Raw genomic sequence first — 24,033 nt, forward strand, 5'->3', positions numbered from 1 at the left:
TTGGTTCACATTTATGTTCACATTCACATTTTGGTTCAAATTTTTCCTGTAACTTTGCCTCAGGCATGTTTACTAGTTCTTGTCATGTAACCTCCTTTCCCTTATGTGATTATGGCTGCGTCCGAAACCTGGAAAATGCTGCCTTCGGAGGACACATTTGAAGGCAGGAAGGCATCAAGCTGTGTCCGAATCTAATGTTTGCTTCACTTCCTGCCTCCTGAGAGACCTTCATCTGATTGATTTTTGAAGGCAGTGTACATGTGTCCTTCGCTGCCTTTGATATCTCACAATCCTGTGCTTTCCATTCAGTGACAGTTTAGCTGGGGAAAAAAGATGCCGTCCAGAAGTTGCATTCGCGGGTCAGTTTGTGTGTAAATGTACGATTTTTACCAACATATTACACTTCTGATGTCATTTCTAGCGAGAAATCACTACTGTAGTAATTAAATATGTGTTTAAATAAAGTGTTACACTGCCTTAGAAGTCTGTCCGAAATTAGTTTCATGAGGTGCCTTCATGCACAAAACGCTGCCTTACAAGCCATTGTCTGATGAGGCAGCGAGGCAACGAGTCAGCAGCCTAGGTTTTCGGGCGCAGCCGATGTCATGTTCTTAGTTTCTTGTTCTGATTGGTTCCCTTGTCTATGTGTCGTGTTCTCATTGGCTGGTCTAGTCATTTGTCCATAGTCTCATTGGTTCATTGTCATATGGTTGAGTTCTGGTTGTTCATTGATAAAGCAAAGTTAATATACTCTGCAATGGTTCCAGGAATGTCCCTTTCAGGTATTACGTATTTCCAGTGATCATCAAGTCCATTGCGAAAAATGCCCTTGAGGGCAACATCGTTGAAATCTACCTGGTGACAGAGTTCACAAAAGTCTTTGGCATAATCCTCAATGCGACGTTTGCCATGGCGAAGGTGAAGGAAGGCAACTGCTCCTTCGTGAACAGGAATAGATGAACAAAGGCTTGGCTTGGCTTGGCTTGGCTTGGCTTGGCTTGGCTTGGCAGAGATTAGCTTAGAATTGACAAGAAACATGAACTCACCAACAATGGTACAGGGGATAATACTTGACAGATTGACAAGGTAAACTTGAGGACTATATATACATAGACTAGGGGAACACGTGACTATGATAACCGATGAAGAACCAGAACTCCACCACATGATAAGGGCAAGGAGGTCACTTGACTAGAACCAGGAAACATGACTGAGGCAAGACATGAAAACAAAATATGAACCAAATCCCAAAACCAAACGTGACAGCAACAAGCAATGCAAAGATATGCAACTTCACTTTGGCCTTTTTTTTTAAAGTAATTTTAAGATTAAAAATACTTACGATTAATGATTTAACAATAATTATTTTTACATAATGTTTACATTACTATGACCTTACCTCATAGTACTTGGTAGTGCTCTGTAATTCTTTCTTTTCATCTTTAGTAGGTGTCTGAATTGACTCTGTTGTTCCTCTCTTCTGAGTTGGTTTATTGTCCCTATTGTCAAGGTCAAATTTATCTAGTTTGGGTGCAGTTTCCTTCCTTACTTCTTCACAAGTAAATGCAGCAGTGGTAGACAGAGGAGGTTTTATAGCTGTAGTAGGCGGTATAGATGTCTTTATATCACTTGCTGGTCTAGCTAAGGGGGAAGAGAAAGCACTCTGTTGAGAAACTGAAGGTTTCTGCTTTGGTGACATTGCCTGAAGCCCTGGCTGATGCCGAGGTGAACCTGCCGGCTGACGGCTGGGAGATGTAGGTAGAACTGGCACAGGGTCAAGTCCACCAGACATCAGCCTCTGAGTCTGACAGTTCAGACAGAGCCATTCTTTCTTCTGCAAAACAACAGGGAAGTTTAAGTTCAATACTTAGAATCGCAAAATTATCTTAGAGTGTACTTTTCTTTGAAAAAGGTACACAACGTAACAAATATATTAAAAAAGTAATAAAACACAAAGGACAATGTTGCTAACAAGATACTTAGTGAGTAAATGATTGTGAGCAATGCTTTTTTAATTGCATTAATGTCATGATAAAACATAGGTAGCAATACATATTGACATACATCCAAGTGTAAGGGATTATCAAAAAAGAAAAACATGTAGAATAGGACTTGGTTGAATCTATCGGCTGTTGGTTAGATTTTGAGATGAATACACTTAAAAATAAATGCAAGCTTGCAGTCAATTGAGAAAGTGCAGGGTGAACTAAAAATTATCGAGAAGAGCAATTTTCACAGAAGGACTTCATTACACCTTATGAGGTCGTGTGTAACCATGAAGTGGTCTCATTTGAAAGCAGACAAACGTATAAAGGACGTAAATGTATTGGGAAGTTATTAGAAATATGATAAGGAATAAAATATGAAATCGCCCTTATTGCAATCTAGAAATGCATTGCAGCTAAAGCCACCGGCTTATCATGTTTAATTTCAAATGTGAAGATGATAACTTTTATTAAATGTTTTTTAAGGCCATGTCCTGATTGTATTTAAAGACTGTAAAATGCTAAATCACGTTCTAAGCATCCATCCATTCACTCTATTACAGAGGTGTCAAACTCAGTTCCTGGAGGCCCAGCCCTGCTCCAACACATACCTGTAGTTTTCAAATAATCCTGAAGGATGAGCTGGATAATCGATTAATCAGGGGTGAAACTAAACTGCAGGGAACTGAAGAACCGAGTTTGACCTGGCCTATTGTTTTGTGGTGCAAATGGCCCATTCAGTTCAAGTTTCCCCAGCAAACATTCACACCCTAATTATTATTCTTGTGTCTTTATTATATTTACTGATGCCTTTCTATTCACACTGTTTTAATCCCTCATTTCTTTGATCAGACTTTCCAATTCCAATGATCTTTACTTTTACAAATTAGTCATGACACACAATCGCTCCTGGTAACAGGCTCATTCACTAAAAATGCTGGGTTAAAAACAACCCAAGTTGGGTTGAAAATGAACAAACCTCCCTCACAGTCCCATTTATCTGCTATAGGGCCATTAGGGGAGGGTCTTTGTCTTCCCAGGTGTGAAATACATCAATATTCATGATGATCCACGCCCTGCCTGCATAAGCCTTTCTGACACAAAACATCCTACAAATTTTAAACCAATATATTGTTTTATGTTAATGAGTGGGAAAAGTAATTGTTTTGTTTTTTTTGAAGCAAAAATTCTAGCCTACATGATCCAGTTTTCAAAAGTCTTGTGACAAAATATTCAGTATTTCCACCAATAAGTCCACCTTCGTTTTATGGACTTATTTCAGAAACTTAAACATTTCTCAAAACTACAAACTTTTAAATCTATGCTGCTCACATATTACTGTAGCAGAGTTTGTGCTGAATACAGGGTAAATAAGTAACAGAAAGAAGCACAAACATCACAGCATGTCAAAAACACTTCGAGACCCCAGAGGGTTAAAGACAACCATTGGTGAAACAACCCAGCTTATTGGGTTGTATACATTTACCCTGGGTTATTTGCAGCATAGTGCTGGGTCAATCAACCTGATATTGAAGGTTTTTCATTTTAAACAAATATCTTAAACTCTGTATATAAAATATATTTTTTTATTCAATGACAAGTCAGTCTTTTACAATCATAAAAACATTTAGTAAACATTTTAGGAAGTGTCTGTGAGAAAAAAAACTGTTCCAGTTCATTCAATGGCAGTCTTTTACTATTATTTTGTTTGCTAAGTTACATTAAAAACAAGTATAACTTGTGCCAGCTCGTCTGTCAGACATTTACATTTCAACCCGCCAAATGAACAGTGTGACCACAGCCACAACGCTTGATGAGTAGCACTACTATTGCAGTTAGTGGAGTGCATGGCAACTTTGTTAGAGGTTATGGCAGCAAAGTTACGTTGTGTCTCAGCCCTGGTCACGCCATTGGTTTGGCGGAGGTTAAACATCCTTATGGTGGCGCAGCGTTCGCTCTGAGTGTATATCCGGTGTATGCTTCATTTGTAGAAGGCTAGTGTTCAAACATTTGTTAGTTGTACATGTCTTCTGATCGGATAAAAAAAAAATTGTATACGTTTTTTACGCACATTTTTAAAATTATGCAGATCTTTGCGTTTCCAATATAGCTATTGATGTGTAGAGAGTGATCGAAAACCATGTCGCCTAAATGCCTAAATCCGGTACTACAGCTTATAAACCTGCAGCACTTTGGAAAGTACAATACAGAAGATACAACACAGATGTCTGGGGTGAACACAGTTACTCTACACATATCACACACAATTTGTAGAAAAATTCTAACTTCTTTCTTTCATTTTATATTGAATAAATTAGGTGGAATAAAATGTAATGGTATGTATGATGATTTTAATGATCGGAAATTGATTCTATTGGCACTCAATGTGAAAAAAAGGATTTAACGGGTTAGTTAACCCAAAAATGCAAATGCTTTCATTAATTCCTCTCCCTCATGTCCTTCGATACCCGTCAGACCGAGGTCTTTTAACTAAATAACGACATGTATAGTGATGGGCTGATTTCAGAACAAAGCTTCAACCGTCAGTAATCAGTGAATCGATTCACTGATTCATAACGGTTCGAAGCTTTGTTTTGAAATCGGCCCATCACTATACATGTCGTTATTTAGTTTTTTTTTGCGTACAAAAACTATTCTCATCTCCTCATAAATGATTGTAGAGCCGCTGTAGTGAGATGGGCTTTGTAACGACGTCTTTAGTGCCTTTATGGGTCTTGAGAGAGGAAATGACATTGGTGTCAATGAAGGCCTTTCTGAGCCATCGGATTTCAACACTAATATCTTCATCTGTGTGTGAAGATGAGCGGAGGTCTGACGGCTGTCAAACGACATGAGGGAGAGGAATTTCTGACAGCATTTTCATTTTTGGGTGAACTAACCCTTTAAGACGAGGGAGAGTGAAATAAGAACTAATGAGAGAGAAGAAAGAAAAAGGAGGCATGGTTTCAGCCCATTACATTACAAGATGTGTGTAGCTCCTTACCTCCACCAGATGTGGTGTGGGATTGAAACCACAAAGATTGCACACCTCTGTATGGCACTGGGTGCACGACCTGTAGTTCGGGGGTTCTGTTGTTCCGACATTGAACGCAGTCTTGCATAGTGGGCAGGTGACGTCTGGCTTCTGGATAACTGGTTGAGTTGGAGGTTGCTTTAGTGGGGACTGCTGTTGGATAAATGGTTGAGTTGGTGGCTGTTTTAGTGGGGACTGCTGTTGGATAAATGATTGAGTTGGCGGCTGTTTTAGTGGTGACTGCTGTTGGATAACTGGTTGAGTTAGAGGTTGCTTTAGTGGTGACTGCTGTTGGATAACTGGTTGAGTTGGCAGCTGCTTTAATGGCGACTGCTGTGGTATTGTTTGATGGTGTGCCAGCGACTGCTGTTGTTTCGGCCCTTTTTGATGGTGCACTGGTGACTGCTGCTGCAAAGGCTGTTTCTGCGAAGGGGCTCCAGGACCTTTAGGGAGCATGACTCCTCCTGGGCCAGAGCCAGATGGCCCAGCTGCAGTTTTAGCACTAGCTCCAACAGTAGCATCACTAAAGATAACCCTTGTCCCCTGGGCACTCTGGTTACGGGCGGGTGACGGATGCTGTGAGGATCCAGGAAGAGGATCAACAGAAATAAGGGTGCTTGCCTGGTTTAGGAGAGATGCCCCAAAACCAAACAGCTTAGTAAGACCATCTTGAGGTGCCTCGTGGGAGGGTGGGTGATGGGCTGGGGAGCTCCCGGCACTTCTGGTCTTATCGAATTGACCTCCAAGCCGCACTGGAGAGCCACGCCCCAGATCGGACTGCGATTGTGCCTTTGCTAAGCCAGGTAAAGGCACTGCACCTGGATGAGGAATCCGTCCTATTTGGGCCACTTTTTCTGGACTTTTTGGTCCGAATACTTCCCCTCGCTGCCTTTGGGTATCCTTGGACCCTGATTGGGGACCTGAATGTGGTTGCTCTTTTTGTGTCTGAAGACCAGTTTGTGGCCCACTCTGAAGTCCAGTCTGGTTAGGTCCAGTAGGACCAATTTGTCTCTGGATCCCAGAGAAAGCTTGAGTCTGAGGTTGGATTTTCGTCTGTGCCTGCGTTTGGGATTGTAGCTGCGGAGTGGGCTGAGCTGAAGGTTGGATCTTGGGTATGGGGTCAGCCTTCGGTTGATGAGAGGGCGAATGTATCTGCTGCTGACTCTTGGACCGTGGTGTGGTCATGTTTATTCCCAAAGCCCGCTGCATCTGGCAGTTTAAACAGAGCCACTCCTTGATCTGTTGAAGACACACATATTAGTGCATTACTCAGAGAAAGATATACACTCCATTCAAACCTATGGAATCACTTTATGTTCCACATTACTTTAATTGACCAAGGACACATTAAAGTCACAATGAAATTAACATGGACAATTCTTGTTTTATAAAACATTACAGTGTTTATTAGGGGTCAGGCACTGAAGGTTCATATTCTCCTATTGTAATCAATAGTGTTCTTATTCTTCTTTCACTCTGAAAGTCTATGACAGCCCATAAAATTGCTTGCTGGAAATGTATTAAATTTGGCACACAGATAGAGGGCACTCTGAACATTAACCACAGTGAATTTGGAGTCTTTAATTCAATCTCTCTAGTGCCACATGCTGTCCAAATTTGACCTTACGTTTCTGCTAATATCTTTTCAACCGTAAAGGCTAGAAACCATTCTGCCATAGTCGGCCAACCCTCCTGTTCGAACCCCTTCTAGACCATTTGTCCATTTTTCACCAAATTTGAGTCCCATAATCTTCAGACCATGCCGGCAAAAAGCTATGGATTTTGTGTTGATAGACAAAACCACTTTTATATACCGCATTGACAAATTTTATGACATGATGCCAAAATTACTCTGAGGCTGTATCTCTGCAGTGCTTTGATATATTGATACCAATGTAAAAGTTGCAAAGATCTGTCATTGTCACCGCGCTCTGACCACACCACATCCACTTTAGACATTGTTTTAAATTCATGCGTCTCGTAATCCCAATAGGGAAGAAAAGACTAGCACAACTTCAATTTTCATGCTGATTTTAAATGCCTAAGAAGAAATGTTTCAAATGTTTTTTTATATTTAGAATAAATTCAGAATTCTTCAAAACCTCACTGTGCAGACCTTTTGCATTATTTCATGGATATTCAGGTTTCGTTTCATCTCATGAGGTTCCATACAATTTCTGTTGCACTTTCTATAGGTGGGATTGACTTGCAGGGCACTTCTCACTGACTTTGTGATCATACAGCTAAACACCTCAATCATATAGATAACTCTCTACAGAGAGTTAGTAGACATGTGGGTGCAACGTTACTTAAAGCCAATAAAATGTGTTAAAAGGACTCTCAAAATAAAGTGAAATCTGAAACTCTAACATAAGCTCCTCATGTCGGAAGGTGCAACTTCTCACTGTAAAGAGTACATCAGAGGAGGAAGGGGGCTTTAGAGGAGAACGAGAAGTTGGAGAGTGGCATAACAAAACAAAGTCCAACACAAAGATCAAGGGGGAGTGGAGGATGGGAGGACCCAAGGGAGCAGGATGAGCCAGATGTTGGTCCAGAAACTAGCCATGAAGAGGTCCCAAGGTGGAATCGAAGGCAGAAGGGGATTTGGTGGAGACTTGACTGGCACCACCCAAGGGACTGCCGATGGAGATGCCACTGGAGATGGAGAGTCATGGAGCTGACATGTCGTGTGGGCTTTTCGACATTGCTGGTACTGGAGAGCGAGGTGGAGCATCCGGGGTGGCACACAGGAACTTGAAGACTGAGGCAAAACTGGTTAGACTGAGGATGAAGGTGGAGGGGGAAGACACGCTCTGTACGCACGAGACGCCGCAATCCTAATAATTTGCGCAGTCTACAGAAATCCTCTGCTACTTTACTCTCTATTCCAATTGGTCTCTGGAATTGCCAGTCTGCTGTAAACAAAGCAGACTTTATTTCATCAATTGGGACTCATTCTCAGCTCAGCCTTATGGCCCTAACTGAGACCTGGATCAAACCAGAGGACACTGCCACTCCTGCAGCACTCTCAACCAATTTAACTTTTTCACACACCCCTCAGCCTATTGGGAGGGGTGGGGGAAATTTGATCCATTTCCATCTCTATCGGCCAGTTCATTTGAATCACACTCAATCACTGTTGCTCACACTGTTAAAATCCATGTGGTAGTGGTCTATCGTCCTCCAGGTCACCTCGGTAACTTTGTGGAGGAGTTGGATGTGTTACTTTCTAGCTTCCCTGAAGATGGCACTCCTCTGATTCTGCTTGGTGACTTCAACATCCATCTTGATAAACACCTAGCCACAGACGTTCTCCGTGAACATCGCTCTGGACTCAGGGCGGCAGAGAGGAAATGGTGGAAATTTAAAAACTATACTGACCATACCTTGTATCAGTCTCTTCTCTCTTCTTTCTCTACAAATGTCTCCACTGCTAAAACAACATACTACCACAACAAAATCAACAATTGCTCTGACTCTCGCACACTCTTTAAAACATTCTCCTCTCTCCTTTGTCCTCCTCCTCCCCCTCCTTCATCAACTCTTACAGCTGATGACTTTGCATCATTTTTCACAAACAAAACATCTCTCATCAGCAACCAGTTCTCCTCACCACAAACTGACACGCACATCTCAACAACTAACACGAACACGCTTCCATCCTTCTCTCCACTCTCCGAGGCAGATATTTCTAAACTCATCCTTTCCAATCACCCTACTACCTGTCCACTTGATCCTATACCCACTCACCTCCTTCAGACCATTTCTTCTTCAATCTCTCCTGCACTCACTCACATTGTCAACACTTCTCTTCACACGGGAACCTTTCCCACAGCATTTAAGCAGGCTCGGGTAACCCCACCGCTTAAGAAACCCTCTCTGAATCCAGCACTTTTAGAAAACTACAGACCGGTATCCCTTCTGCCTTTCATTGCAAAGACACTAAAGCGAGTTGTGTTCAATCAACTCTCTGTGTTTCTTGAACAGGACAACCTCCTGGACAACAACCAATCCGGCTTCAAAAGCGGCCATTCGACTGAGACTGCCTTGCTCTCTGTAACTGAGGCACTGAGACTGGCAAAAGCAGCTTCCAAATCCTCAGTGCTCATTCTGCTGGATCTGTCTGCTGCTTTTGTCACGGTTAACCATCAGATCCTCCTGTCAACACTTAAGAAGACGGGGATCTCAGGAACTGCTCTCCAGTGGTTCAGGTCTTATCTCTCTGGTAGGTCCTACAGGGTGTCATGGAGAGGTGTAGTGTCTAAGTCACATCATCTAGCTACTGGGGTTCCCCAGGGCTCAGTCCTTGGACCACTTCTCTTCTCCATCTACATGTCATCATTAGGCTCTGTCATTCAGAAACACGGCTTCTCCTATCACTGCTATGCTGATGACACTCAACTCTACTTCTCATTTCAACCAGATGATCCTACAGTCAGTGTTTGTATCGCTGTCTGTCTGACAGACATTTCTGACTGGATGAAAGAGCATCACCTTCAACTCAATCTTGCAAAGACAGAATTACTTTTTTTCTCAACCAACCCAGCACTTCATCAAAATTTCTCCATTCAGCTTGGTTCATCAACCATAACTCCATCCAGGACATCCAGGAACCTTGGAGATGTGATTGATGTCCAGTTAAACTTCACTGACCACATTACTGCAACAGTCCGGTCCTTCAGATTTGCCTTATACAACGTTAGAAAGATTAGACCCTTCCTATCAGAACAGGCTGCACAACTCCTGGATCAAGCTCTTGTTCTCTCCAGACTGGACTATTGTAATGCTCTTCTGCCTGGGCTTCTAGCATGCACTATCAAACCCTTGCAGCTGATCCAGAATGCAGCGGCGAGAGTGGTCTTTAACGAGCTGAAGAGAGCGCCTCTCTTCATCAGACTGCACTGGTTGCCAATGGCTGCTCGCATCAAATTCAAGGCACTAGTTCTCGCCTACAAAACAACCACTGGCTCTGCACCAATATACCTAAACTCGCTTGTTCAGACTTACACACCCTCCAGAAAATTGCGTTCTGCGAGTGAGCAACGCCTCGTGGTTCCATCCCAAAGAGGCATGAAATCACCTGGTGGAATGACCTGCCGATCTCAATTCGTGCTGCCGAGTCTGTAGCCATTTTTAAAAAACATCTTAAGACATATCTTTTCCAATTGCACCTGACTAATACAGAATAGCACTTAACTATCCATTAATTTTTGTTTGTTTGTCCAAAAAAAAAAAAACTGTGTACTGTGCTAATTAATTGAGGCTTATTACAGCTCTTACAAGTTGTTGGCCTTCTTTGTTTCATTGCTTCTATTGCTCTCCCCTTTTTTGTAAGTCACTTTGGATAAAAGCGTCTGCTAAATGATTAAATCTAAATGTAAATGTAAAGACAGATGTAACCAATATAATCCAACTGCGGCCACAAATAGGCGTTATTGTGCTGGTGGGGTTACCGTTTTCGCTGACTGGAACGCCCCCATCTTCATTGCCTCTTCTGCTGGACTGCTAGCTGTCAACATCCGGATTAATATGTAATATTATTAATATTATTAAGCATAATTTAAACTTCAGCAAATCAACACAGTGCTCAAACAACAAAGCTTGGCTTTAATGATAAAACAAGAAACTAGAAACTCTGGTGACTGGATTACTACAAAAAACGGAATATTTAATCGACCAGCCTCCCACTGCCGTCAGCTTACATTCCGGAAGGGAAAACACAGCTGCCTACTTTCAAAAGGATAAGAAAATGCCTCTTTTAGTTCAAGAGTCTTCTTGCTGCACAATCTGCCACAGACTTTTACACCGGATTGTAGTTCTTGAAACAAAGTTATTTGCAGAACCACCAAACCGGACAAATCACACAGCAGAGCTTTATCATGAACGCCCTCTGCACACAGCCAGTGAGTCCCATAAATTTAGTGCTACTCAACTGGTAGAGAAATAAGTAACTGATCAACACATTAATCGATGGTATAAACAGGGAGCAAGACCCAAAGGCACTCGAGAAGTCAGATTGTCACAAGCTTTATATATTGCTGCAGTAGCATGCTCTACCCCAGACACAAGGATTGCAAACACCGGTTTCCTACCACCATCTATACATCTCGAAAACAGATTTGAAGTATTAATGAATGTGGGTAAGAAATCCCTGAAAGTGATGAATGTGATTGAACACAGATTAAATCAGCCCACAGCTAACACTAATGCTAACAGGCGCTCAAGGTTGAGCAGACAACGACACTCAGCTCAGAGCGCAGCCAAACCCAGGACTCTGATAGTGGGTGACTCCACAGTCAGAAACATTCGCAGCAGAGATACAACTACATGCTGCCTTCCACAAGCAACCATTTCTGATGTAAACAGGGAAATTCAGAACATCCTGATAAAACATAAGACTGCAAATTGACTTATCATTCATGTAGGGAAGAACGATATTCAGAGAGAGCAGTCAGAATTCAATAAGACGGATTTCAATTAACTTTTTTAAACGCTTAGAAAACTGAAAGTTCAGCCATTCATCAGTGGACCACTGCCAGTAAGAGGAACAAATAGGTTCTTACGGTTGCTTGGGCATGGCTGCAAAAAACCTTTAACATGAACGGAGTTAATTAATCGACAACTTTAATCTCTTCTGGATTCAGAGACAACTGTTTACATCAAATGGCCTCCACCCAAACAAACTTGGTACAAGAGTGCTATAGGACAATATTTATTTTTCCCTTCATCATCCTTCAGCTATGTGTTTCAACCCACTCAAGCTGGATGGCACACACACACCTGTACAGAGTATGGACGACCACAGGACTTCATTTAAGCTCCTGAATGGACATGCAATTGACACACCCCACAAGGACAATGATAACAACATGCAGCCACAACAACCATTGCTCACGGACACACTCCCAGCTGAGCCCTGCCCACAGAGCTCACCACAGACAGACTGTGACGGATCAGAACTGCTCCAAGATTCAGCACCCAAAGATGACTTTCTGAAAAATGGACAGCGAAGCCAGGATAACATATTTCAGCTTCCGATAACACCAGAGCAACAGATTTGTTGCTTCTAAATGAAACGTGGCTAGAAGAAAACTGTAGTGCAACAGTCCTCAGTGAAACAGCCCCTCCTAAGTTGCTGCTCTTTTTAAAGATGTCTTGCTTTTTAAAGAAGCAAGAATCATTTGGTGACTATTTGTCTCTCGAATATCTGGGTATTGTGTTAAAAGGTGCTCCACGCATCCTGCTTATCATTAATTACAGCCCTCCGAAATACTCTCCAGCCTTTATTGAGGACTTTACAGAACTGTTATCAACAATCATGTGAGTGATTTGCTATATGATGGGTGATGTGATTGTTGTTGTAATTTATTGTCATTATGTTTGTAATAATTTTATGCCATTAATGTACAACACTTTTTTCCATTCTTTTGGTTTAGAAAGTGCTTTATAAATAAAGGCTGAGTTTAGAATATTTGTCCAGGCATACAAATAAATTATGAACACATGCAAAAATAAGAGAGAACCAACAAAATTTGTATAACCTATTATGTTGTAGTCAATGTCTTTTTGTTTTTCTATGCATCTCTGTAGAACAGCTCCAAAACTCTGTAAGCATTAATCTTTTGAGAGGATTGGGTGAGTTTTAACAGGTGCATGAACCAGTGTATTTATTAAATAACTATTGGGACAGAAGATTGTTTAATTTGGTAGCAGAGACATCTAGTGGAAAAAAAGATAATCCATCCTTATTTCATTGCAGAGAGAATGGATGGATGGATGGATGGATGGATGAATGATGGTCTTGGGATCAGATTTTCTTCTAGCCTTTTTATCATCTTTTCTTATTCTCAAACATTTCAACCCAAGGCTGTTACGTCTGATGTTCTTCCCCTCACAATAACACAGACAGCAACAAATATAAAATATAGCTGCAAGCAGCCATTAAAGGGCCCAGCACAAAGAAGGCATGTAAAGCCGCAACGCGTAGGTGTCTCTGTCACCAATTTTTAAATGTTTAAGCCATGAAAAAATAAAGGCTTTTTAACTTTCTCAATATACCCATCGAGTGCCTTGGACTACTTTTGCATTTAAACTTAACTATCCTACACAACCAAAGAGCACCGAGATCTTACACCCTGTGCAGCACTTCCTGCATTCCTTTGCATTGATACTTTTGTAGATGTGTTCCTAAAAATATGCATATATTTTTACGTTTGCACGTGACTGTTTTTAAACCTGTGTTAGACCCGTGTTTCCCCTTGTCCGACCCGACCCGCACCTGTATCCGACACAGTTGGATGTTTTTCACCCGTTTCAGCAAAATTTGCGGGTAGATCCGTCGGGTACCCGAACCCGTGCAAGACTCTGCCGCAAGGTCTCGACACTTTTTGAGTACCTTCAGGCCATGGTTCCAAAGACACATTAAGTTTCTGTCACGTCACAGACAAGGGAAAAGGGTGCGAGGACTCAAGTGCAGAAAAAAGATGATTTATTTACAAAAACAAAACATAAACTCAAAACAAAACCCACGAGGGGGAAAAACACATAATAGAATAATATAAATACAAACTTAAACAAACCAACAGAATCACGGGGAGGACAGAAGACGCAGACATTACACAAGGATCCAACACAGACTGACAAACACAAGGAGCTTATAAGGGGAAGAAATCAAGAGGGAACAGGTGGGGCAAATTAACCAATAATCAGATAACAAGAAGGGCGGGGTTGACAGTAGACCGGAGACATGACAAAACCCACATGTGCACACAAAACAGGACAGGCATGTGACATTACCCCCTCCTTAAGGAGCGGCTACCAGACGCTCCACTAGGGACAGGGATGGGAGAAACAGACCAGGGCGGGACGGGAGGGGCTGACCAGGGCGGGACAGGAGGGACTGACCAGGGCGGGACGGGAGGGACTGACCAGGGCGGGACGGGAGGGACTGACCAGGGCGGGACGGGAGGGACTGACCAGGGGGGCACGGGAGGGACAGACCAGGGCGGGACGGGAGGGACAGACCAGGGTGGGACGGGAGGGACAGGGGAAACAGACAAGGAAGGAACAGACAAGGGAGGGGCAAACAAGGGAGGGACAAGGAAAACAAAAAGTTCAGGAGGCCATGGTGGCACACAAAGTTCGAATGACCAGGGCGGCCCGCCGAAGTCGGGAGGCCCACCGAGTTCAGGTGGCCGGGGCGGCCCGCAGAGTTCAGGCGGCCAGGGCGGCATGGGTAGAGCAGGGCGCCAGGGAGGCGCGGTGAGAGCAGGACTCCTGGGTGGTGCGGTCAGTGCAGGGAGCGCCAGGGAGGTGCGGTGAGAGCAGGACGCCTCAGAGTCGCACGGAGAGCAGGACGCCTCAGCGGCGCACGGAGAGCAGGACGCCTCAGCGGCGCACGGAGAGCAGGACGCCTCAGCGGCGCACGGAGAGCAGGACGCCTCAGCGGCGCACGGAGAGCTGGACGCCTCAGCGGCGCACGGAGAGCAGGACGCCTCAGCGGCGCACGGAGAGCAGGACGCCTCAGCGGCGCACGGAGAGCAGGACGCCTCAGCGGCGCACGGAGAGCAGGACGCCTCAGCGGCGCACGGAGAGCAGGACGCCTCAGCGGCGCACGGAGAGCAGGACGCCTCAGGGGCGCAAGGAGAGCAGGACGCCTCAGCGGCGAACGGAGAGCAGGACGCCTCAGCGGCGCACGGAGAGCAGGACGCCTCAGGGGCGCACGGAGAGCAGGACGCCTCAGCGGCGCACGGAGAGCAGGACGCCTCAGCGGCGCACGGAGAGCAGGACGCCTCAGCGGCGCACGGAGAGCAGGACGCCTCAGCGGCGCACGGAGAGCAGGACTGCTCAGGGGCGCAGGGAGAGCTGGGCGCCTCAGGGGCGCAGGGAGAGCAGGGCGCCTCAGGGGCGCAGGGAAAGCAGGGCGCCTCAGCGGCGCAGGCAGGGCGTTGGGGAAACTTCTCCAGTCCAGCAGTATCCACCGGCACTGGGACCACCGGAATACGATCTGCTGGCATTGGGACCACCGGAACATGATCTGCCGGAACTGGGACCACCGGAACACGATCCACCGGCACAGGGACCACCGGAACACGATCCACCGGAACTGAGACCACCGGCACACGATCCACCGGAACTGGGACCACCGGAACTGCCTCCGGGGCTTCGGATAAAGCCCTGTGCTCCTTCCACGCATGCAGGACTGCCACCACAAAGCATCCCATCACAGCCCTCCAGGCCGTTTCCGGACTCGGGACCACCGGAACGGAGTCCACCGGCACAGGGACCACCGGAACACGATCCACCGGCACAGGGACCACCGGAACACGATCCACCGGCACAGGGACCACCGGAACACGATCCACCGGCACAGGGACCACCGGAACACGATCCACCGGCACAGGGACCACCAGAACACGATCCACCGGCACAGGGACCACCGGAACACGATCCACCGGCACAGGGACCACCGGAGCACGATCCACCGGCACAGGGACCACCGGAGCACGATCCACCGGCACAGGGACCACCGGAGCACGATCCACCGGCACAGGGACCACCGGAACATGATCCACCGGCACAGGGACCACCGGCGCACGATCCACCGGAACTGGGACCACCGGAGTGGTGGATGACACCCTGTGCTTTTCCCAAGCATGCAGGACTGCCACCACAAACCCTCCCATTACGGCCCTCCAGGCCATGTCTGGACTCGGGATTCCCGGACTCGGGACCCCCGGAACTGGCACCGAGGGAGAACTTCTCTGCTGAGTCCTCATAGTATGGTTGGATCCTTCTGTCACGTCACAGACAAGGGAAAAGGGTGCGAGGACTCAAGTGCAGAAAAAAGATGATTTATTTACAAAAACAAAACATAAACTCAAAACAAAACCCACGAGGGGGAAAAACACATAATAGAATAATATAAATACAAACTTAAACAAACCAACAGAATCACGGGGAGGACGGAAGACGCAGACATTACACAAGGATCCAACACAGACTGACAAACACAAGGAGCTTATAAGGGGAAGAAATCAAGAGGGAACAGGTGGGGCAAATTAACCAATAATCAGATAACAAGAAGGGCGGGGTTGACAGTAGACCGGAGACATGACAAAACCCACATGTGCACACAAAACAGGACAGGCATGTGACAGTTTCGTAGCAATATGCCAATACGTTTGTAAATGGCCAATGCCCTAAATGGCCGATTAAGTATCGTTCGACTTGCTGCACTGAATCTATAGAGACCAGGTTTGACTTTTGTTCAAACCATTAAAAAGTTATGAGAAAAAAATGTCAATTTTAAAAATATTTTTTACCTCCAGACCACTAGGTGGCACTGCACTGCAACTGTGCAGGTTGCCTCAGGTCATGGTTGTCCTAATAAGATTGGTCCAAATATACTAAAGTGTTGCGGAGATATAGCCTCACACACATTTTGTCGTGCTCTATTGAATTGTTTTGTGCGTTATTCTAGAACAGTTTGATGAATCAACATTTACTTCGGCATGGTCGGAAGATGATCTGGTTAAATTTTCGTAAAATTTACTTTGGAAGAGCTTGAAAAGTATTTTTTTCTGAAAATTCTAAATGGCGGAAAGATTTTCATGACAGAAAATGATGTCATAGGTTTGCAATCGATTCGAGCAAAAGATTCTGAGGAAAAAATATTTTGTTTCTAATGGCTTTTTCACAAGTGGCTCTATGGGCTGCCATAGACTTCCAGAGTGATGGAAGAAGAAGAAGAAGAAGAAGAAGAAGAAGAAGAAGAAGAAGAAGAAGAAGAAGAAGAAGAAGAAGAAGAAGAAGAAGAAGACAAACGATTATAACAGATGCCTTCGCACTTTCAGTGCTTGGCCCCTAATTACATGCTTGTTAACGTATGCTTTAAAGTACTACTGACTGGGTATTCTTCCATTACACCTTGAGAAAACAACATTTGGTTTCACCTGCATCACTGAACAAAAATTAACCCAACTAAACTAAAATATGGCCAGTCCAGCAATGATTTGAATGAAAAACAGAATAAAGTATGGTGTCACAGAAAACATGCAAAGACTATAAGACTTTTACTATAACTAAGACTATTAGAAAATAATCATCATAATCTAAAGCATAATCAATAAGAATAAAACCATTATGTAGCAGGAATCCCAATTATTCAGAAGTCTTACCCCTATAAGGTGTGGGTTGGGGTTGAAGCCGCACTGGTTGCACGCTGTAGTGTGGCACTGTGTACATTTGTTGAAATTTGGCGACCCACCAACATTTGTCAACTCTGTAGTATTGCAGACCGGACAGAGTTTACTGCTAGGCATTGGTGCTATCTGGGGTACGGAGTATGGTGAAGTTGGCGCACTAGCTCTATCAGGAGACACTGACGGTGAGCGGCCTGTTCGTCCGCCACCACCACCGCTGCTGCTGCTGCTGCTGCTGAAGTCCACCTGAAGGTTGCGTCTGGAGGCGTGTTGTCCAGGGCTTTGGTTGGGTCCCATGCCCCCTGACGAAGCTTGAATTTGAGACTGATGTGAAGTGGTCTGGGGATGTCTAGGTCCATCATGGGTTGCCTTTTTGTATGGGTTCACACTTGCTTGCATTCCAAAGTCACCGCCTGAACCTCGATCGCCAGCAGTTCCATAGCCCAGTTTTGGGCTTGATGGTGGGCCTCCCCCTCCGGCCAGTCTAAATGAGAAGGAGAGAATGAGAACATCTGATTAATCTTGTGCACCTTTTTAACAAGCCTGCTCTTGACATTTCAGCCATTTAAGTAGCCTGATATCATTGAGTAAAAAATTCAGCTCAGTTATTAATTTACATTACACTAACATTGAATCATTTAACAGATATATAGTGGACACCACAAGCAATTTATCATACAGGTACCAACAATATTCACAGTACCACAATAACAAAGGTTATGGTACTTATAGTAAAGATAAGCAGAAAAGTAAAATAGTTTGTTTCTAAAGTGTCTTTGTGTGTGGTTTTGGTGTAGCTGGTGTGTATGTTTCAGGTGTGGAGGGCCATGACGGCTGGAGACTCTGGTGAGGAGGGCCATGATGGCTGGAGACTCTGGTGAGGAGGGCCATGATGGCTGGAGACTCTGGTGAGGAGGGCCATGATGGCTGGAGACTGGTGTGGAGGGCCATGACGGCTGGAGACTCTGGTGTGTAGGGCCATGATGGCTGGAGACTCTGGTGTGGGAGGGCCATGATGGCTGGAGACTCTGGTGTGGAGGGCCATGACGGCTGGAGACTCTGGTGTGGAGGGCCATAACGGCTGGAGACTCTGGTGAGGAGGGCCATGACGGCTGGAGACTCTGGTGTGGAGGGCCATGATGGCTGGAGACTCTGGTGTGGGAGGGCCATGATGGCTGGAGACTCTGGTGTGGAGGGCCATGACGGCTGGAGACTCTGGTGTGGAGGGCCATAACGGCTGGAGACTCTGGTGAGGAGGGCCATGACGGCTGGAGACTCTGGTGTGGAGGGCAATGACGGCTGGAGACTCTGGTGTGGAGGGCCATGATGGCTGGAGACTCTGGTGTGGAGGGCCATGACGGCTGGAGACTCTGGTGTGGAGGGCCATGACGGCTGGAGACTCTGGTGTGGAGGGCCATGATGGCTGGAGACTCTGGTGAGGAGGGCCATGACGGCTGGAGACTCTGGTGTGGAGGGCCATGATGGCTGGAGACTCTGGTGTGGAGGGCCATGACGGCTGGTGACTCTGGTGTGGAGGGCCATGACGGCTGGAGACTCTGGTGAGGAGGGCCATGACGGCTGGAGACTCTGGTGTGTAGGGCCATGATGGCTGGAGACTCTGGTGTGGGAGGGCCATGATGGCTGGAGACTCTGGTGTGGAGGGCCATGACGGCTGGAGACTCTGGTGTGGAGGGCCATAACGGCTGGAGACTCTGGTGAGGAGGGCCATGACGGCTGGAGACTCTGGTGTGGAGGGCCATGACGGCTGGAGACTCTGGTGTGGAGGGCCATGATGGCTGGAGACTCTGGTGTGGAGGGCCATGATGTCTGGAGACTCTGGTGTGGAGGGCCATGACGGCTGGAGACCCTGGTGTGGAGGGCCATGACGGCTGGAGACTCTGGTGTGGAGGGCCATGATGGCTGGAGACTCTGGTGTGGAGGGCCATTACCGCTGGAGGCTCTGGTGTGGAGGGCCATGATGGCTGGAGACTCTGGTATGGAGGGCCACGATGGCTGGAGGCTCTGGTGTGGAGGGCCATGATGGCTGGAGACTCTGGTGTGGAGGGCCATGATGGCTGGAGACTCTGGTGTGGAGGGCCATGATGGCTGGAGACTCTGGTGTGGAGGGCCATGACGGCTGGAGACTCTGGTGAGGAGGGCCATGACGGCTGGAGACTCTGGTGTGGAGGGCCATGACAGCTGGAGACTCTGGTGTGGAGGGCCATGATGGCTGGAGACTGGTGAGGAGGGCCATGGCGGCTGGAGACTCTGGTGTGGAGGGCCATGACGGCTGGAGGCTCTGGTGTGGAGGGCCATGACGGCTGGAGACTCTGGTGTGGAGGGCCATGACGGCTGGAGGCTCTGGTGTGGAGGGCCATGACGGCTGGAGACTCTGGTGTGGAGGGCCATGACGGCTGGAGACTCTGGTGTGGAGGGCCATGATGGCTGGAGACTCTGGTGAGGAGGGCCATGACGGCTGGAGACTCTGGTGTGGAGGGCCATGACGGCTGGAGACTCTGGTGTGGAGGGCCATGACGGCTGGAGACTCTGGTGTGGAGGGCCATGACGGCTGGAGACTCTGGTGTGGAGGGCCATGACGGCTGGAGACTCTGGTGTGGAGGGCCATGACGGCTGGAGGCTCTGGTGTGGAGGGCCATGACGGCTGGAGACTCTGGTGTGGAGGGCCGTGATGGCTGGAGACTCTGGTGTGTGATGTCTCTGTTTTATGTCTAAAGAACAGTAAGGTAGTGTAGAAGGGTCACATGCTCTTCAAGCCTCTTAATTTTTCATATTGCCAATTGACAGTTGTTCCGTTTGATCCATTACTTTGGAGAGTGCAGAAAGCCAACTTTATTCCGTTAGGAAAAGATGCAGAATGTTAAAGTCAAGAGAACATGCACTGAAGTGGATGGGTGGGAAAACAAGGGATAAGCAAGGCTACATCCCAATTTGCATACTCTCTCAAATCGTAGCATGTTGAAATTAGTATTCCAAAGATACCCAGATGGTCTACTTTTTCCGTTCAAATTCTGAAGTGTATATCTGTGCACCCTTTAACGGCTAATATTACCCACAACCCATTATGAGTTTGACGAAGATTCGATTAGAACTACAAACTTTTTCTCCACAAAAACTGTACATAGTTTTGGGGCAAATTATAAGTAGGCGAATTTGGATGCAGCAGTGTGGGATGAGATAGAAAAAGAATCGCTACTTTTACCGGTTGCCAGATATTGATTACAGAAAACATCTAAATGCAGCTGATGCCAAACTAACCGACGAAATAAAAGTAACAGATAATAAAACATGACCATTTATTTTTATGTTTCTCCTCAAAAAAATAAGTGTGAAGATTTTTGACTCAGAAAGTACACATTATCTGACGACATGTTGCTAATGTAACCTAAGACAAAGAAGGATTGGAAAATTATTTTTACAAACAAGGCAACTAGATAAAAATGTACACCTGCTTATTTGCCGTGCTTGTTTTTGTCTGTGTCACGCGTGGTTAATAAGTCACTGCAGGCTGTGCAGATGTCACTGTCTTTCACATTCGAGTTCAGCCGCGTTAGAACATAATCAAACCCAGGTCTAATTTAATCAGGTCAGAAGTTCTTCCGGCCGTTTGTGATTGGTATTGTACTTCTGAAGAGTGAGCATGTGCAAATGTCATGCTTTTCAGCTGTGTTTGGGAACATTACTTTTAAAAGTATTGCTTTGCTTCTATAAAAAAAGTAACTAATGATGTAAAGTAATGTTTTTCTTTATCTCAGATGGTTATGGCTCTCTCCGTCTCTTACAGACCAATATAGCATTATGCTGGCTTGCTTTACCTTTTCTATTTTTTTCTCCTAAAGTTTGACAGTAATGCATCCAAAGTCATAGCCTGTATCTGTCATGTGAAACTTTGCAATATTCATGACCATTGATCCTTTCAACAGCAGGAAAAGTACAACTGAGCAAAGAGCAGAAGCTGTCAATCACATCAGTTCAGCGTGAGCCAAAACCTGTTATTATTAAAAAAGCGCACTACAATGCATAATCTCTTATTTACACCATGTCTACACTTTGTTGGTAATAAAGACAGGATTCACGAGTGTATTAGTCACCCAAATATTTTGCACTGCTGAGTGGATTCCACTGAAATATTCTTCATGTTTCAAAAAGCTATAAGAAGAACAATGGCCATATTTCCTGCAAACCTTCATGAGTGACAATCACATTTAATTATGAGAGTGAGTCTGATGCATTACTGTGTCAAACCTTTACAATAGAAAAGGGACAGAGAGCTGAGGTGAGGAAAATGTGCAAAAGTATGCATTACTATCTATAAAACGTGACTTCATTTTTACAATAACGCAACATTGTAATCAATTAGTTTCGAAGGTAATGTTTCCCAAGACTTCCGATTTGGATACTGTACAGTCCTGTGAAAATCATATCAGATATGCAGAGTTTGTAGTGTGGAGCACACTTATGACAACCAATGTGGATGAGCGTCTGCTTTTCAGAAATATTACAATATGAAGGGATAGGGCAGAGAGACTGGAGTCAGAATTAATGAGACACAACCCTCACAGTGCATTATGGGGATTCTCTATCGGTTGTAAACTCATTACTGCAGTGCATTATGGGATTGATTGAGTGCACTCAATAAATGTCCACTGTGGTTTCAGACAGCATTCAGATGGCTGTCGATTATAGAGGGTGATTTTAGACACAACCTAAATCAATGTGCAAACCTATCCATCCTTAACGCCATGCCCTCACAATCGCTTATATATGCCAAGCAAACAAGCAAAATGACAGGTGTGCGTTAGTTATACAGTAACCTACATCATCTATATCAAAATGGACAAAAGCACACAACTCAAAAAGCCCTCAAACACATGTCATCAGCGAACAAAAACTATGTGAAATACCATATTCTACATCCCTAAATCCGACCCAATACCTAGACTTAATAACTACCTTACTAACTATTAATAAGCAGTGATTAGTAAAATAAGGTCTTGCTTTAATATGTGCTTTATGAGTACTAATAAACAGCCAATTTCCTTGTAATATGAATGCTAATACGCAAGTTATCAGTGAGAACTGGACCGTACATCATGTTTTTCTCACTCTGGATCTTAATTTGATTTAATTGTGTGCACATTGTTTTTTTCTGTATGGAAGCTAATGTATAATAAAATGAATGTTATGCACTGAGGAAAAAAATGTGTTTTACTTGATGCGACTACTTATTTGTTTTCTTAGTGTGTGTTACGGGTCTAATTGTGAACTGTTAAAAAAATGACGATTGACTGATTTTTCTTAAATATTCAGTTTTTATGGTTATCACATGATATTCTGAAAAGCTATTCTTTAAAATGTGATTTAATGTGATTATAAAACGTGTCCTCCACCTCTGGTCAAACGTATATAAAGTATTTATTATTGTGTACACTACGTTTTCTTTAGCTTGTCTACTCTTCCTCTTGAAACTTTAATGCTCTCAGGATAAATAGCTTATGAAGTTCCTGATTTGTAAGTTGCTTTGGATAAAAGCGTCTGCCGAACGACTCAATGTCTGGTGTTTCCATCCATTATCCTTGCACAAACACTTATCGCGCTTCATTTTCCTCTCACACAGCTTGAGCTGCCATCTCTGTCAGATGCACTTCAGCCTCACGCATTTATTAGAAAACCATCGTTTTGTAGCTTCTCATCCAGCGAGTGACCCAATTCTCATGTATGATGAGTGTTGTTGAACCTTAACTTAAAGACAGAGTTTATGGGTAAGCTTACAGGAAAAAGCATGTGGTGAACAATACTGCACACATGACGTGGTTCTGCTGTGCTGACCTGTGGTATAATATAACACTGCTTCGCTATCCACCTTATATTGCACTGCGGAAGTGAGCTGTTTCTGTCAATGTGAGACTTCTGATTCATTAGCACTGCAGGAAAATAGAATAACAGTGCAGTAAACCGTAAAACGATGTGCGCTACACTGCAAAAAAATGCTTTTCATACTTAGTATTTTTGTCTTGTTTCTAGTCTAAATATCTAAACATTCTTACATTACAAATAACTCCACCATAATCACTCAAAAATAAAAAAATAACTCAAAATGAAGAGTTTTTGCTTAAAATAAGTATTAAAATATTTCCTTAAATAATCTGCCAATGGGGTGAGAGAAATAATCTTGTTCTCTGTTTGAATTAAGATTATTTTTCTCACCCCATTGGCAGATTATTTATCTTATTTTAAGCAAAAACTCTCTTCATTTTGAGATATTTGTTCCCAAAACAAGACAATTACTTTTGCTTGTCTAGTAAATACTTCTTGTTTTAAGAATTTTTAGATGTTTGGACTAGAAACAAGACAAAAATACTGAGTAAAAAGAGCATTTTTTGCAGTGTACAAACCAGTGTTTATTATTAAGACAATAAATTCAAATAATTTGCAATATCAAGCAGCATAACGAGCAGTTTTGTACAGTTAAAAACAACAGGAGGTGGATGAGAGCAAAATCCAGGCACATTCAATTCACAAAGACTGCTGCAATCTGACATGCAATAGGGAGAAGAATGGAGTCCGGAGAAAGCATGTAAGATCTGCTGCTGCATGAATCCTGTATCAGATCAAGACAGGTGGAGCTGGGGAGGTGGAGGGGTTCAGATAGCGCTGCAGGAAACACTGGACCAGACTGTTTAAATACTGAGCAAGCTATCTCATTGGCTGCCTGATCCGCAGAGGCCAATCAGCTTGTGCTGTGTGGTCATGCTGGTCAACTGCCCCGTCTAGTGTTTCATGACTGAACTAG

At 44.7% G+C, this 24,033-nt stretch overlaps 1 protein-coding gene across 6 annotated transcripts in view; it reads right to left on the reverse strand.

Annotated features, from left to right (window-relative positions):
* bsna (bassoon presynaptic cytomatrix protein a) overlaps positions 1-24,033 on the reverse strand; it is a 57,853-nt gene that overhangs the window by 26,064 nt on the left and 7,756 nt on the right. For all 6 annotated transcript variants that reach the window (XM_067412891.1, XM_067412890.1, XM_067412893.1 and 3 more), the window contains exons 2-4: positions 17,199-17,706; positions 4,990-6,258; positions 1,400-1,834 (exon numbers count right to left, since the gene is read on the reverse strand). In XM_067412891.1, the coding sequence (XP_067268992.1) occupies positions 1,400-1,834; positions 4,990-6,258; positions 17,199-17,706 (2,212 nt within the window). The remainder of the gene's footprint in view (positions 1-1,399; positions 1,835-4,989; positions 6,259-17,198; positions 17,707-24,033) is intronic.

This window comes from Pseudorasbora parva, chromosome 13 (assembly GCF_024679245.1).
Source record: "Pseudorasbora parva isolate DD20220531a chromosome 13, ASM2467924v1, whole genome shotgun sequence".
Taxonomy (NCBI): domain Eukaryota; kingdom Metazoa; phylum Chordata; class Actinopteri; order Cypriniformes; family Gobionidae; genus Pseudorasbora; species Pseudorasbora parva.